Here is a 17668-nt window from a genome sequence, read left to right as displayed (position 1 = left end):
GTGGATGTTACAAGCTTTTAAACAAGATGGTAAATATGTAGCTAATATTTGCTTTGTTCCTTAATGAACTAATTGCAGAGATGTTATAGCTGAGGTGTTAATACTTTGGTTCTGAAACGAGTTGGTACTTTTTGTCAGTTTCCTTTCTATAAATCTCGCTTCTGAGGCTCCTCTATTAGTATAATAGACTATGCGATCACCACACCATTCCCAACTGGTTTCGGAATATTTGTCTCACTCTCTGGAAGATCTATCCCCTGCATACTTAATTTAGACCCAAGTAGAGTGTTCCCTTACAGCTCCACTCCTCCCTTCTCCAGTTCAGCTTTCCAGTTCTCACTTGTATGTATATTTGTAAATGACATTAGTCACTGTCTTTTAATCTATCACCTAGTTCAGAGACTTCCTTCTCTGGCTGTAGACATTTTCCACAGGGTGGGTGCTACACACAGTGTAGAGGCTATACCAGTGGCGGAACGTGTCTTCATAGTGCCTGAGGTGGGTGGCATGGGCACGCCAAGGGTGCAGAGGGCAATGTGAGGAGGATGCAACAGGGCAGGCATGCACCCTCCTTTCAATGAGTCTGATAGGATTGATTGGGAGGGCGTGTGCCTTTTGTGTCCTCCTCATGCTGCCCTGCCACTGCCCTCCCAGAAAAATGTGCCCGGGGCCATCGCCCCAGCAGCCCCCCCCCCCAGCGCTATGCCCCTGGGCTATACTCCTATCCAGCTGAATGCCAGGAAACCAATTTACACCTGCTCTCCACCCCCCACCAACAGCTGTCTCCAGCAGTCTGGCTAGCTGTACCCACAGCCAATCAGAGTGAGTCTCCAGCGCAGTACTCTGGAAGCCACACCACTCTGGTGGAATTTGACAGCACAGCATCACCAAATCTCTGGTCTACTTGAACTTTCTGCCACAATAGATAATGCTCTCTAACTCTCTCCCTCTCTCACACACACCACTGCTGCTAAATTGAGCACAACCGACAAGTTAAGAGTAATGCAAATTGCCTAGTAATTGACAAGTTTAATTGACAAGTCACCACCCCAAGGCCCCAAGTTATGCAAACTTAGAAATATCTGAAACATTAGTCTTGCTTCAGTCCTGTGGTACACACAACCAGGACCAGACTCTTTTGGTATTACTGTATACCTGAAAGCAGTTATGGCTGGGATGGGTGGAGATATAACTCTTCAGATTAAATATTCAAATTCAAAGTTCCATGTTTAGAATCTCCTTTAACAAAGTAAAATGTGGATTTGGAATATTTAATTTTAAACATTAGTACTAAATATAACAATCCATTTCTCTGTACCTGTTGGCAAGCAGCACAGATTCCCAACTACAGTCTGTTCTTAACCTGAAGTACCACTTTAGCTAATGGGGCCTCCCGCTGCTGCTGCACCGCCAGAGCACGATTTCTGTTCTCATCCTGAAGCAAAGTTCTTAACCCGAGGTAGTAGTGTACTGAACAAAGCACCGCACAAAAAACCAAACACCACAGACATGCTTGTGAAGTCAAACAATTACTTTTATGACTGGCTCACATATAAACATTCAATGATTTATCATTCCCTGAAACTGCTGACATCAACAATCCTATTAAGAGACTCCTGGCCCGGATTTCCTCCAAGTTCCAATCACTAAATGATTGATGACACACACCCCTCTCAGAAACCATTGACCATTTAAGATTATCATTAACATTCAGTAAGACTGTCATAATGGAAACCTAACTAAGAAATAATTCTTCAGCCTGTTTTGTTTGTTTTTCTCTGTCATAATTGAGAATTGGATTTGAAATGCATTATCTGAGCATATTTTTTTTCCAGTCCTACATTAAGAACATGTTTGGAAAGCAGCAAAGTTTATCAAGTTGTGAACTGTTAGCTTGTGTTTGGGCTGATGAAAAGATTTATTTAAAAAAGAGTCTAGCTTTTACAACTTAATTAAACACACGTTATAAAACCCATCAAGGGGTTTTTTTGAAGACTCTGAAGGGGGAAATATGAATTACTTTACAGTCTGGCACAACTTTTTGATAATTTTTGACAGAAACTGAAAGAAAATCCATTATTAAGATGAATCAATCAAATCTGGTGCAAAGTGAGTAGCGTATACTTCACAGCAGGAAGGTATTTCCAAGAATTTTTCACCAACATCAACCAATTGAAGAAGAGATAACTGATTAAAAATTTAATTTTTTTTAGAGCCAATTAACATATTTCACACTGTATGCCTAAAAATCACTATGTATGCATACCTAATATGTTTTCAGTGAGAGGTATCATATAGTAATTATAGGGATCCATGGCTGGCATCATTCCTTATGTATATATGCAATAACAAAAGTGTTTATACTGCTATGTAATGTGTGTGTGAATCTGCTTTGGCTGATCAATTAAAGCAGCCTCCCCCAACTTGGTGATAATTAGTACCACTTGAAACAGTGCCCTCAAGAGTTTCAGATACCCATCAGCCCCAGCCAGCAAAGCTATGATCGATAGGCATTGTAATACAGTATTTGTACAGCACTAGGTTGTGAAAGGTTGAGTTAAACCTTCCAGTTCTAAACAATATGGTTGTTGAGAAATGAATAGAAATGGGTGTCCTCAGCAAATTACTAACACTTGAATCCTGATGAATCAGAGCATTTCAGACTGGCTAACAGCAGCAAAATTCATATGCTCCTTGTATGTGCAGTAGCAAATATCTGAGACTGTGTGTGTTAGGTGACATGATTGAAAATAGGCAAGAAAACCTTGGTGGTTGTTCTTTTCTTTTTTCCGTTTCTTCTTGCTGTTGAAACAAACATATTGAGCCATGAAATTTCCCATTTCCGGAAGATGGCTAGGATTTGAGCATTTAATTCCCATTTCCCCCGGGAGAAGAGTCTGTTGACTCAACCAATCATCTTGGGTATTTCAGTTTGACTTTTACATAAGTGGTTAAAACCAGAAGCTTCCGCCCTTCTGCCCCACATAAGCCGCAATGAGCCTCTGTTCTTAGCAGAGCACTCCAGGTTCTCTTGTCAATTTGTGTAGACTACCACTGAATGGTTGTTGCTTTGATTCAGGCTATAATGAGAACCTGAAATGGGAACCAGATGTTTGACAGAATTTCCAGCTACCCTCAAACTTCAACTTTATCTTTCCTTCTGTGGTAAGTTATTTTCCCAAACGAGCCTAACCATTTGCTTTCCCAAACAAATATTGTTTTTTATCCTTGCTTTTGAATATCACTATTAAGATTTTTAGAGAGAGAGAGAGAGAGAGAGAGAGAGAGAGAGAGAGAGAGAGAAATTGCATTACAAGAAAGCAATGGTGTAAATAAGCAGAAGCACCATGACTCTTTCATAAATTGATAGGGAGGGGGGCATCATATTGGAAGAAAAAGATGGTTGTTCTGCACTTTGTTTACACTGTGACAAAGAAAGGCAAATACATCAAGGAATACTGTAGAGGTTACCTGGCTAAAGCTATCCACATTCTGGAAGAACACTTGCTAGCTGACATTTTGAAAGTAAAACTGGCAAGACTATTTCTATTAAATAGTTTCATACACAAGGCCTATTCTGAACACATTCATTTATTGACTTTAGAAAAGTTATTTCAATAAAATATTCCCAAGGTGGGGGGAAAATAACAGTAATAAAATCAATGAAAACAACTATCAAAGTAAGTATGTATTTTCAACTGTAATGGCAAAGAAGCAATTGTAGCTTTGATAGATTCAGCAGCTAAAACTACAACTACCCAGAAACTACAACTAATCCAGAATGCAGCAGCTAGACTAGTGACTGAGAGCGGCCATCGAGACCACATAACACCGGTCTTGAAAGACCTACATTGGCTCCCAGTACATTTCCGAGCACAATTCAAAGTGTTGGTGCTGACCTTTAAAGCCCTAAACGGCCTCAGTCCAGTACAGTGGTGCCTCGCAAGACGAAATTAATTTGTTCCGCGATTCTCTTTGTCTAGCGGTTTTTTCGTCTTGCGAAGCAAGCCCATTGACAGCTTAGCGGATTAGCGCTACAGCTGTCAAGCGGCTTCCAGCGATCAGCTGTTAAGCGGCTTATCAGCGGAACAGCTGATAAGCGGCTTAGTGGCTTAAGAAAAGGGCGAAAAAAGCGAAAGAAACCCGCGGGGAGATGCAAGATTTTTTTCGTCTTGCGAAGCAACCCCATAGGGGAATTCGTTTTGTGAAGCGCCTCCAAAACGGAAAACCCTTTCGTCTAGCGGGTTTTTCGTCTTGCGAGGCGTTCGTCTTGCGGGGCACCACTGTATACCTGAAGGAGCAGGGCCTTCTGACAGTTCCCTCACTGTGAGAAGCCTTCTCGGTAGCGGCACCCGCCCTGTGGAACACCTTCCCACCAGATGTCAAAGAGAACAACTACCAGACTTTTAGAAGACATCTGAAGGCAGCCCTGTTTAGTGAAGCTTTAAAAGTTTAATAGACTATTGTATTTTAATATTCTGCTGGAAGCCGCCCAGAGTGGCTGGGGAAACCCAGCCAGATGGGTGGGGTATAAATAAATTATTTATTATTATTATTATTATTATTATTATTATTATTATTATTATTATTACTACTACTACTACTAAAAGCTAATCTGATTTTTTTTTTAAAGTCTTCAAGGTTCACTTAAACTTGCCAAGTTCCTGGACAATGGTAACAGATTTCTTATGGGAGAAAAGTTCCATTATCTTAGAACTATAACAGAAAAAGTCCTATTGGGTGTTGGCACTTATTTTACAGTAATAGGCACTTGAAATAAATTGTTGCAACTGGATTGCAGTATGTGAAATGGGAAAAGGCACCCTATCAAGTTTCCCAGCCGCATGGAGCATGGGATTTTAAAAGTATCAGCATGTTGAATTTGGCACTCAATGGAGTTTACAAAGAGTTCTTGTAGCCCATATATGATATAACTATTTTGGCTGCTATATTCTGTAAGAGATGGGTTTTCCAAACCTTTCTCAAATGTGCCACACAGAGCACATAATAGTAGTGTAGGCTGAAGGTTACCAGAGTGTGCGCCACAGGAGTCAAATCCCCCTCTTCAAGGGATTTGGCTGGCATATCCAAATTGACAGAAGGTGCTTCTAGCCATTGCCACAACCTGTGAATTGAAGGAAGTCATTGTTTTGCGGGGAGCACGACTCCATCTAGAATTTCCAACACATAATAAAAAACTGGCATTTCCCAGCATAATAAGCTGTTTTGTATGGTTTAAACTTTGATTTTTATCTGCCCTAATGTTACTGACCCCAGACAAATGTTCAAGGATGAAAAACCTCCATACCCGATTCAAGAAGAAAGGAGAAATAGCATCAAGTATCATCAGCATACTGCTGGCAACTCACTCCAAAATTTCGGACAATGTTCTCCAGCAGTTTCATGCAATGGTGAACAGAATAGATCTCTGGGGTCCGATGTGATCTAATGCAGCACCATTTTCTGAAACCTCCCAAAGATGTTGGAGTAGAAGAATACCATGGCTGATGGCATGGATAAAACTACTGAGATCAGGGGAATTAAGATTACTACTTGCAAAGCATCATGTGAACAATGATTTCAGAGGATATATGTTTCTGTCCCCAAAGCTTTCAAAGCTAATTTGCACAGGAGAGATAATAAAGACTAGAATAACACGAAGGAATTCTTTTCAGTGCCTGCTAAAAACATTCTTATTTAGACAAGCCTACCCAGATGTTTAGAAAGTTGAGGGAATTTTAATCTGTTCTGGTATTTTAATTTTTGTATGCTTTTAAGTATGGTTGTAAATTTTTCTTGATTTCATTGTTTTACATTTTTGTAAACCACTTTGAGGCTTTTTACAATGAAATGGTGAGTGTACATAAGGTGTACATAAGGTGAGTGTAAACAGGGAAAGAACTGCATGTGAAGTTCCACGTGGCAAAGCAGTAGAATGATTCCTAAAGAACTAAATGGAAGCGAGCAAGTGGGTGGGAAGCTGGGCTGGGAGAGAGCATGCAAATTTGCAACCCTTCCCAATTTACCACCTAAACCAAAGGTCAGGCCAGCTAATGGGGGTCAGTCCTGGCCATAGTTGAATAGAATAGATATGTAAACAAATTAATTTGACAACATTTTTTTTCCAGTACCGAGGTAGCTTGATTATCCATGCAGCATCATATGATTACGGGTGGGGTCATTCTAGTGCACTCATAAATGTACTGAGTAGGGAGAAGTTGCTGTCCATAAAAAGACAAAACTGTTCACTGGCAGTTACCTTTATAACAAAACAAAACAAAACCTGCTTCCATAGGGATGCCTGCTTATACAGTTTCTTCTAGGCTGGAAGAGGGCAATCTAAGTTCAGGAAGATGAAAGGGCAAGATGTGTAATGTTTCTCTCTTTGCAGCAGAAGGGAGCATTTTTCCAGTGACACCCAAGGTTATTAATGCTTTATTCTAAATCACTTGGCAATATTTTCTTCACAAATGCAACTTGTCTAGAAATAAATGAAGACTATGGGGAGGAGTCTAATGTGTGTTTGGATGACCTCATTCAGACATCATTAGTAGGGTCAGAAGAAGCAAGGAGTGTATCAAGAGAAAGAGAAAAACCTATGGGATAACTAATGTTCTCTCCCCTACAGCAATCTATCTATCATGACTTGTCAAAAAAGGGCTTGTTTCTGATTAAGGTCAACCTAATCTGAGTTACAGCTGCAGGCCTGACCCCAGACAGCCACAATGGAGCTCTTTGCTTATCTTTACTGGGAGGAAGAAGTCCAAAGGAGAAGCCTTCTGGCTAGTTCTAACAGCTTGTGAACCTATGAAGAAGTTAAGCAAGGTAATACAGCATACTTTTTCCACTAAGGACCTGTGCCTATCTATAGTTAGCTCCCAAAGGCAGTGCAGAAAAGGAACCTTGTTTACTTTCCCTAGAAAGAATTAAGGACAGTAAATTACTAACTGCTATTAGCCATGGTAGCTATTATTCATATTCAAAAAAGTACAATACAGGCAACTCCCCACTTACATGGGGTTACATGGCGCCCCACACATATGTAAAAACCTCATAAGTAGGGAGCAACCTCTAAAACCTCTGAATACCCTTCTTGCCACTCTCTCTCTAATTCAGTCAAAAATCCTGTTGCAAAAATGTCCATAACTGGAAATGAAGCTCTGGGGCCGGCAGGAAGCTGGAGGACGCATAGGAAAACGGCCACTGCTGCACTACCGTGCGCATCAAGGGTTAGGCAGGGGGGCTAAGCAACCTTAATAAAGTGCCACAGCACCTCCAGTCTCTTCTTGGCCCTCACTGAAATCCTATTTGGGCTCCGGGGAGGGTCTCCTCGTGAGCCACAAGGACTCTCCAGCTCTCTCCCTCCATTTGAATTAAATTATTTGATTATGTCTCGGTGCTGCACGTATACACAGTCACACATGAGTCAATTGCGTGCAAGTGGGGGGATGCCTGTATCTTGAAATATCAAGTTGCTTTTAGCATTTTTATTGTAAGTTGCCTTCTGAAGAGGATTTGTCCTAAATTAATGTGGTTTCATTAAAAGAAAGAAAGAAAGAAATAAAACAAAAGATGCTAAGCAACAGCAAGCTTGTGGGCCTCCTAGAGGCAGCTGGCTTGCCATTTTTGGAAACAGGGTGCTGTACTAGAATGACTTTTTGTCTGATCAAGCAGGATTATTCTTATGCGTGATTCCTGACTTAAATGTTGGGTAGGGACAAAAGCCTTGTGAGTAAGTTGTAAGTTATCAGCACTAGATGCAACACAAAAAACAAGAATTTCACATAAAATCCTTGTGATTTTTTTTCAGTCACTTCGTCATAACTTGGTTGGGTTTTCTCAAATATGAAGTTGTAAAATTGGGGCAAATAATCTGTTAGGAAGAGAATTTAGCCTTTGCCTAAGTCCCATCTGTTTCACTGCAATGCTTGATTTGAAATTAATTTTTTGAGCAAAACCAGTTCTAGCAATGTAATCAGGAAGTGTTGTGCAATCTAGTGGCTAATGAAAAGTACTCAGCTCTTAAATAGTCCACTCGGGGGCATTTCTTACAACCCAGGTAAGAATCCTACATTCAAGTACAAAATATACATATATTGTACTATAAGTGTGCTTTTTCTCCATGCATATTCAAGCAGGGGGCAGATATGTTCACAGTCACATCTCACAGGTTTCAGACACAAGACATATATTTTATGAGAGTGCATGTATAGTTTGTGAGAAGTAATCCTTAAGGTAAGGGAAGGTGCTAGATAGTTTAAGCCAAGAATAGATGCTTCAACTGAGATTCCTGCATTGCAGGGGGTTGGACTAGATGGCCCTCGGGGTCTCTTCCAACTCTACAATGCTATTATTCTAAGAACTACAGTATTCAGTTAGCAAGGTAAGAGGCACACTTTAAAATATTCCCCTCCCCCCATCTATTCTCAAATAGACTTTAGTTACTAAAATCTCACAGCCAAGCAAGTTAGCTGTTGATACAAGGACTCCAACAGCACTCCCACAGATAGAATTGGAAGAAAGTTGAAACAGCACATAATCCCTTGGGAAGCTGGGGGAATGGAGAGCCGATGGGAGCCGTCTAATCTAATAACAGATCACATCGCAGACACATGTACGAGCTTGACAGAAGCAAATGCAGCCACTTAACCTAGAGATGACAGCTGAAGCAGGCTAGTTTCACTGCTACCTAAAAGGAGGAGACTGGAGAGGAGGAAGAGCTGCAAGGTCATTGCTAAAGCACACAGCCAGAAGAGGCCTTGATTATATGGGACTGCTTTCCACACCCACAGCAGAAGTATCTGACAATAGGGAACTGCTTTATTTCTCAGCCACAATGATACTCTCACACTACATTCACCCTAAGAAAAACACTATTACAAGTAGAGGGCCAGACAAATATCTTAAGTTCTAGAGCAGGGTGCTCCAAAACGCATCCCAAGGCCTGCATATGACACTCGAGGCCTTTTTTGGCTGCCTTCAGCAACATTTGATGCCCCCTCAGCCCTTGTGCTGCCTTCCCATAGTGGTTAATTGAGGTGCTGAGCTTTGGGAAGGAGGGGTGAGGGCTCTGCCAGGGCCCTAGAGTCCTCTTGCCTCCTTGGCTAAGACTAGTTAGCGCTTTTGCAGCTTTGAGGAGGAGGTACAAGGGCTCTAGTACTCTTCCAGAACTTTATGTCTCCTTCCCAAAGCCCAGCACCTCGCTTAGCTGACTTTGGGAAAACAGCATGAAGGCTGGAAGGAGCATCAAATTTTGGCTCATCCACCCCCACACCGGTAATAAGGCAGTGTGTGGCCCACAGTTTCCATGTCAAAGTACTCTTGCAGCTCACTTGGTTTGAAAAGTTGAGCGTACAATGCTACTGAGGTGGAGTTTGAAAGAGAAGTGGGCACGAAGATGGTTACCCTCTTCTCTAGGCATGTGCCTAGCACATGGGCTCCCCGCTTGAGGGGAGTAGCACACCTTCAGAGCAGTTTCTTAATTCTAGAAGACTCTGAAATGCTGCTCTATCCAGGAGCAGATCTCATAAATGTGCCAGCATAGAGACGAAGAAGAAGAAGAAAGGACTGTTTGCCCCCCAGAGACAGGATGCATTACATTGGCCTCACTATATTAACTATATCCTGCCAATACCTATCTATCAATCCATTCAACCAGTAAGCCCACCATCTAACAAAATTTATATACCATTTGAATGTCATAAAACCTCTATGTAGTTTACAAGAAATATTCAAATTATGAATAAACGTTAAAAACAAGTAATTAAAACATTAAAAGATAATTAAAAGGAACAGTATACTAAAAAGAGAATAAAACACATCAAAATCTATGTGTCTGGATAAGGTAAAGGTAAAGGGACCCCTGGATAGGCTTGCCTAAATAAGTTTTTATGCAGGAACTGAAAAGGGTCCAGTGCCTGATGTCAATAGGATAAAAAGGATAAAACAATAAAATTATTGGTAAAAACAGTTAATCCTCCCTCTCTCTCATTCATAAAGTTTTTACAACTTTAGCCAAACCAAGCAGCCAGGATAGTGCCTGCTGAAATCTTTAATTGAGCCCTACTACTAGGCAAAGATAGCTCCAGCAAGAAAAGTCACACATATCTGTGACATTGTATTGTCTTATTATTCTCCGTGAGTGTGGAGCTTTTCTGTTTGCATTAAACAGAACAGAAGCTGAACAATAGTAGAACATTTTTAAATAGAGACAGGAATAAGTAGGCATTTCACTTCTAACTGCTAGGTAGTGGGCATTTCTAAGGCACGTGCTGTAGTAATCTTTTCAGACGTCTCAAAACGCTACCGGAAGAAAAAGTTGTTTCAGATTATAAAATACAGTTGCCTTGTGGTATACCCATTAAAAAGACTGTTTTAATCACCCTCACACATACACATACACATACACATACACTCTTTCTTTCTTTCTTTCTTTCTTTCTTTCTTTCTTTCTTTCTTTCTTTCTCTGTATAACAAAACAGGACAATTTTTAAAGCCAAAATCGGAAGGCTCCCAGTGCCATGTGGCACAGACTTGACACATGTTTTCGCTTCAAGACAAATAAGCAAATTAACCCAAAGTACATTTAAATTGTGCACCAGAATGGTTCTCAGCTAGGCCTCCATTTCTAAAATTACTTTAGAGTACATTATAATTAGCAGAAGTACTTTAATCATGCTGCATACAGAAAACAATAGCCAAGCAGTTCCAGCCCAGTCAACAATTTTTACATGCTGTGCAAGAAAATATAAATAAATAATGAGGCACATGTTATAGATGTAAATCGCTATATAAAAATTAAACCATTCTCAGACGGGCAGACAGTATTTATGGCAGGGAAAGCAGACACAGTTAAGACACTGCCATGTTGACGAGAGCTCACACAGCCTTGGCTTAAAGTCTTTAGTGCAATCTTCTTGATTGAGCCCCCTTTATACTCCCAATTTCTGCCAGAAATTGCCATTCAAAGGGGAGTGTGACTCAGAATATAGAGCCCTGGTCCCATACATTTGAGAATAACAACAAATCCTTGAATGGAAATTGCTGAGAACTCAGGGGTTTGAATGTTCTGAATGAACTGTTATTTTCTTTTCCTAAACCCCACACCAAGTAAAATGCCCATCATCACGGTTATTACCAATTCCATTTAGTGCTCAATTTCTGTCCCATGTTGCATAACAGGACATCGTAATGAAATGCATTCCATCTACCAGAAGCAGGTAGGCTATCAGCAAATGCACTAAGGATCCTATACAATTACATTATTAAAGCCACAAGAAGAGGTGTCTGCTAGGCTTACCTAGGAAGAACACAGGAGCATAAGGAATTGACTTATGCACTGAGTCAGATTATTAGCCCATCTAGTTCAGTACAGTATGCACTGACTAGCAACAGCTCTCTTTGGACCTTCCCAAACATAGCACCTCTGTATGCAGCAGCGGACCATCCCATTTCACTGCCCAAGGTGGCTTCACTTTGCCTCATGGGCGGGCCACCCTGTGCTCTGTATAACACTGCAAAATTTCACTGCATTCTAGAATAGTTACAAGTAAGCATCTAATGGGAACATTTTATCATGGACACAATGGCCATCAGTGTACTATTATGTTAAAAGAAAGCGGGGACATTTTACTTTACTCATTTAACACATCTCTAAAGTCTTTCTAAAAGGGAAGCAAAGTGAAGAAGAAAATCAGGAGTCACAGATCAGTGTGAATGCTGTGCTCTCTGGACCACCAGTTGTCCTCAAGCATCATTTAGGTGGTGCATGCATGTCTACGAAATTGTGGTTGAAGACAGGAGGTGGCATATGCTTTGCATTAAATATTCATATTGATTTTAATTGATTTTAAATGCTTTATTTTTTTTTATTGCATTGCAATTTTAATTCTGTGTAATCCACAAAAGGTAAAAATAATAATAAAGTTGTCCACTAAGACCCTCAGCAATTTTCAAATAGTCTGTGAAGGGGTAAGTTTGGGAGCTACTGCTTTAGATCATCCGAAGTGCCTATGTTTCACAACCTCTGTTTGTTTAAATGGAATTGCACAGTGCTCCAGTAACAGCCCTTGGATTTTCTCATGCAGGGTTTTAAGCAGGATCAAATGAGAGGTCCACATTTAACCAATCATACTAACAACATACAAATATTTGAGGCATAAATTATGAATCTGAATATGATAGTTGGGCTATGAATAAAATAGTAATCCTACAGCCACTTTAGAATAGAAAGCTGTTAGAATTCATTTGACACTTATTCAGGACTCAGGTTTGGCATCTATCTCTTCAGCACTCCGCAGAAGTTGTATCACACCTCAACTGGGTTAATTCTCTTTATTTAAACCATGGAACGAGACTACTCACGTAATGTCACTGCGCTGGTAACAACCCTGAAGAAGACAGGCAATCAGATCACTGATGAACTCCACATCATCACTGTAAAGAGCTGCTTCAAGTTCCTAATGAGAGAAAGAACATTTAAAAACACTTCTCCAAAATCCTTTCCTTCCAGACTGGTGGTGGGAGCATTGAAAACATGTGATCTTACCAACAGTGAACTCTAGTAGAACAAATATAATTTGCATTGTTATCATTTGTATGGAATTTCCAGCATGCTAACTGCTTTATAATCTGTATTTCACTGTCCTGAAACAAATGGTATGTAGTTATTATTATTGATTTACACACAGAAACTGACACTATGCCCAAAGATAGCAAGAGTAAGGCAATTGTTGAGCTAGGAATGAAAAATGGCTTCCAGCTGAGTCTAAAATAACATGCACAACATACTTTGGCAACAACTCCCCCCCCCCCCACAGCTAACACTGGGGTGAGGGGGTGATTAATAATTTGCATTATTATGTAGGCATGCCTATATCTGTTTCCATTTCCTGATCTTTAGCTGTCTAAATTCACTGCAAAACAAACAAACAAAAAACACCTGTAAGCAAAGGTTAAACAGCTCAAAACTTCATGGCCATCACTCCTGACACACCAGGCAGGGCACATCCTTGATGTAATCAATAAAGGTTCTGGGGGGGGGGCAAAATCACGCCTACCATGTGGCACTGTGGGCTGCAAAAAAGGTTCATTCTGCAGCTAGCACAGCATCCTCTGGTAGCCAGCTGATTGAGTTATTTTGGATGTTCCAGAGATTACAGACTCCCAGTGTGACCAACTGGATATGCATTTTGAGGGTAAAGTTGCTCAGTTTTGGAGGTTCATGACTGTGTACTTGTCGCAGCTCCAGCTGAAGTATCCACTGCCAATCTTGAAGATGTTCTGTGGGATCAGTTTCACCTTATACAGTCAGCTGGTGTGGACAACGTGGTGGCAGTAGTGCATCCGGCTATGTGCCCCTTGACCTCTATCCCTTCTGGCTTTTTAAATCTAGCAGAGCAGGGCTGACTGGTTGAGGCCAGAGTACAAAAACAGTTTTGGGGGGAAGGTGGTGGAAAGAATCATGGTAGGGCTGTACAAGCATTTTTAAAAAGCACAAGTTTCTAGTCCATTGTAAAGTCTGTAAAAATGTTCTTGAAATTGGATGGACTGAAGCCTCAGAGGAGCCCTCTGCTTCTATGAAAGATAAATTAACACGGGCTAGTTTACTGTTAATCTTCGTTACATGATCTTAGGTATGCACATTAAATATGGCACAGGGTACAGCCTGGTCTATTTCATTATGCTCTTATTTCCTGGTGCATTTTGAGCAGCCAGCAAGTATTGGGATATATCCACATAAGCATAAATGGTTATGGGTCTGTGAGTAGGTCTTTCCAGATACAATTCAAAGAGTTAGCATACACAGTACACAAATAACAAAAACCTTTTCATGTTTAATTAATACAGTGGTACCTCTAGTTGCAAACTGGATTTGTTCTGGAGGCCCATTCGCAACATGAAAAGAATGCAACCTGCAGCGGTGCATCTTGCGCATGCGCAGGTTGCGATTTGGCGTTTCTGCGCATGCATGTGACGTCATTTTGTGCTTCTGCGCATGCACGAGTGGTGAAACCCGAAAGTAACCTTTTCCGGTACTTCTGGGTCGCCGTGGGACCTAACCTGAAAGAACGTAACCTGAAGCAAACGTAACATGAGGTATGACTGTACTCTTAAAATTTATTTATTTTTTTCATTTATAGTCTTCCTTTCCTCCAGGGAGCTCAAAGCACTATACTGTTTTTAATATATGGATCTTTGTTATTTGGTTATTGTGCCTCTTAGTTCTTTGAATATGCCAATTTCTTTTTCCTTTTAAGCATCAGTTGTATCAATTCAAACAGCTTTTTGAACATGGAAAACAATGTTTGGGTTAAAGAACAATTTGGAGTAGTATGTATGGGTGTGAGAGCTCTTCTATTACATATCCAAAGAATCAAACTTACAGTTTCTGCTGTACATAACTCACATACACTCTTAATATGGGAAATGAGATAATATCTTTGTGGGATTAATTTCTATTGATAAAAGCATATGTTGAAGAAATGAGTTTTTAGGAAAATAAATATAATATTTAAACTTTCAAGCCCTAATGATGAAGGCCAATGTGGGACAGTAGCTAGAATGAGTGTTTAAAGCAGATGATAAAACTACTTATAGCAACCATTAATTTCCAGAGATTTGCTGGCAAATGAAGAAAGGAGCAGGATTCTCACCAGCTCTACTGCACAGTGCAGAGTCTTGAGATAGGGCAATAAGTGACTCTCCCTCCACATCCCCCTCAGTCCTTTGTTTTTCTCTTTTCTCCTTGAGCATTGAGCTGTGAGCACAGAAATCTGAACCTTGCCAAAATGCATTGGGGACAGAGCAAAAAGGAAACGGAGGAGGCAGCAAATCAACACAGTGTGTGTACTGGACCGGTGGGAGGAGGTACAAAATGGAGACACACAGTTCCTCCTCCACCCCCTCTATACAGTCACAGAACACTGGACAGGAGAGAAAAGCCATATTCTCCCCCTCTCCAGCTGGCGTCACAGCTCATTAGGGAAAAGCCTGTTTAACATCTCTCCCTCCCCCCTCACAACTAAATCCCTTGGAGTCCTGCAATGGTCGTTGGGAAAACACACTCTGCATACAGCATGGATATCCACCTCACCAAGCAGCAGCAGCAGCCGCCGCCGCCGCCTGGAGAAGGGCAAGGATGGAGATAGCAAGAAGGTAGATACAGACCCCCAAGGCACTAGGCTTGAGGAATCATGTAGAGCTCTGTTTTAGAAAACTTGTATTTTCTATAAGGCAGATATTCCCCTTGTTTAGACACCACCCAAGAGGAATCCCAATCAGATATAAATAAACAGTTTGATAGTTGGCTGGGAATACTTAAGATCATCTGCTACACAATCAAGAAAACTTAAAAGACAATCAAATCAGACTGGATACACATGTTTGATCTAGAAAATAAGAAGTTTGAAGGGTATTATTATTGAATTTCAAATATTTCTATCTGCACCATCATTTACTGAGTGTGGGGAAAAATTAAAAGGAAGGTAAAGTTATTTTCCTCAATTTTAAAAAAGTTAAGATCTAAAAAGGGGGAAATTACAATTGAAAACAAATCTTAAATATACAGTGGATCCTCTAGTTACGTACCGCTCTGGATACGTAACTTTTGGGTTATGAACACGGCAAACCCAGACGTGCATACTTCCAGGTTTCACCACGTGCTCATGAGCAAAAGTGCTCTGTGCACCCCACGCGTGCGCAGAAGCAGCACCTCTGCCTACGGACTTGTTGGGTTGCGGGCGGACCCCCAGAATGAATTTAATTTTTATCTGGAGGGTCCACTGTACATTGCAATGTCCTTAGAATTTAAATATTTATTGAAATAACAAAAATTATTATTTAAATAGAATATAATCAGTGATTCCTTCATATTTTGAATCAAGACAATGTATCATAATATAGATAACATTTTAAAAATCTATTCACTAGTTTCAAATCCTTCACTGAAAAAAGACGCCAAAATTTGTCTTCTTGCACAATAAATACCTCTCTTAACATTTTCATAATTAGTCCTCTTATTCTAGTACCACATAAAACTATGCTTCTAATTCAGAGTGATTTTTGTATTTCACCCAGAGTCTCTTATAACAGGTCAACTTTTATATTAGAATACTATGCCATATATTCTTTTCCTATTCCTTGACAATCAAAGTTTCTTCCAATACTGGGCCACTAACAAAGGGTCTATAGTCAATATCTTCCCCTTATTCTTAGAGCTGGCCTCAGAGGCTGTGTTGAGGACTCCCTGACTGCTGGCTCTGGGGGACTTCAACTGGCTCTGAGGTGGCTCAAGACTGGATTCTTTTGATGGGGTTACACTCCCTCTGAAGGAGCAAGTACATAACTTGGGGGTACTCCTGGATCCTCGACTGTTGTTTTGAGGCTCAGATGGCCTCAGAAGCTCGGAGTGTCTTCCAGCAGCTTTAGCTGGTGGTCCAATGACACCCCTATATGGGCAGGGATAGCCTAACTTCTGTTGACTAACTTCTGGTAATCTATAGGTTTAATTACTGCAATGCGCTATACATAGGGCTGCCTCTGAAGATGGTTTGGAAACTTCAGTTGGTGCAGAATTCAGTGGCCAGGCTGCTCACTGGGGCAAAATGGGTTTGCGTATGTAATGCCAATTCTGACCCAATTGTACTGGCTGCCAATTAGTTTCCAGGCTCAATTCAAAGTGATGGTTTGGGCCTATAAAACCTTAAACTGCTCAGGACTGCAGTACTTTTAGGACTGCCTCTCTCCATATGAACTGATCCATACACTGTGATAATCATCTGAGGCCTTTGTTTTTGTGCCTCTTCCATGAGAGGTCTGAAGGGTGGCAACATAAGAAAAAGCCATTTCTGCAGTGGGTCTCTGTGGAATGCTCTCCCCAGGAAGCAGAGGCGCCAAGCTTAGGGGGCACTGTAGGGCATCACAACTATGATGTAGAGAACTGAGCAGAACAGAACTCCCCTGAAATTTGAAATATCAAAGTCTACCCTTGCAGGGAGGCTCAGCTGGAACCTTCCTTACATATCTTTAGGTAGCACACAAAAATATTTTTCTATAACCGGACCTTTGGCTGATTAACAGCCTATGACCTTTTAAATATGTTTGTGTGAGGGCGTTTACTGGTTTGTTTTTGTTTTATTATGTACTTTGCGTTGTCATTTTGCATTTTTATTTTGTGAACCACGCTGTGATCTTCAGATGAAGGGATGTATACAAATTTAATATTAACAATAAAGCAATAAGAAAGCTAGTAGAGTTATCACATACAAAATTCTGCTTCGTGGGATAGATGCCACAACTACATTGGTACAAAGCTATTTGTGGCATAAAAAGTCAGATGTATTTACCATCCCTGGAATCAGGGACTGTCCCAGTAATGAGGCCCACATGCTGCTCATGTACCGAGGGAGCCACTGAACTCGAATCACAAGGATACATACTCAACATACCCGGTTTCAATGTGTTCACCAAACAAAATGTTGCTAGAGTGCCTCTACTTCATCAACCCCAGCCAGCAACAACCTTTGCTACTGGCATCCCTGCAAGACAGGGGTTCAAATACCCTCTTGCTGATCACCACCTGGCACACAAAGGGAAGGAAAGAGAAGACACACAAAACTGTACCCGCATAGCTCTTTGGACGTCTGCAGTGTACAGCACTGCTGAGGAC

General features: G+C 40.9%; 1 protein-coding gene across 3 annotated transcripts in view; it reads right to left on the bottom strand.

Annotated features, from left to right (window-relative positions):
• Positions 1 to 17668, bottom strand: part of CECR2 (CECR2 histone acetyl-lysine reader) — a 114189-nt gene that overhangs the window by 42465 nt on the left and 54056 nt on the right. For all 3 annotated transcript variants that reach the window (XR_014172133.1, XR_014172134.1, XM_081926725.1), the window contains exon 2: positions 12364 to 12458. Coding sequence is in view for 1 of the 3 variants with exons in the window: in XM_081926725.1 (XP_081782851.1) it covers positions 12364 to 12458 (95 nt within the window). In the remaining 2 variants the exon portion in view is untranslated. The remainder of the gene's footprint in view (positions 1 to 12363; positions 12459 to 17668) is intronic.

This window comes from Podarcis melisellensis (assembly GCF_964234715.1).
Source record: "Podarcis melisellensis genome assembly, chromosome: 10".
Lineage (NCBI taxonomy): Eukaryota > Metazoa > Chordata > Lepidosauria > Squamata > Lacertidae > Podarcis > Podarcis melisellensis.
Note: the sequence above shows the minus strand (reverse complement) of the source record. Positions and strands in the feature narration are given on the sequence as shown.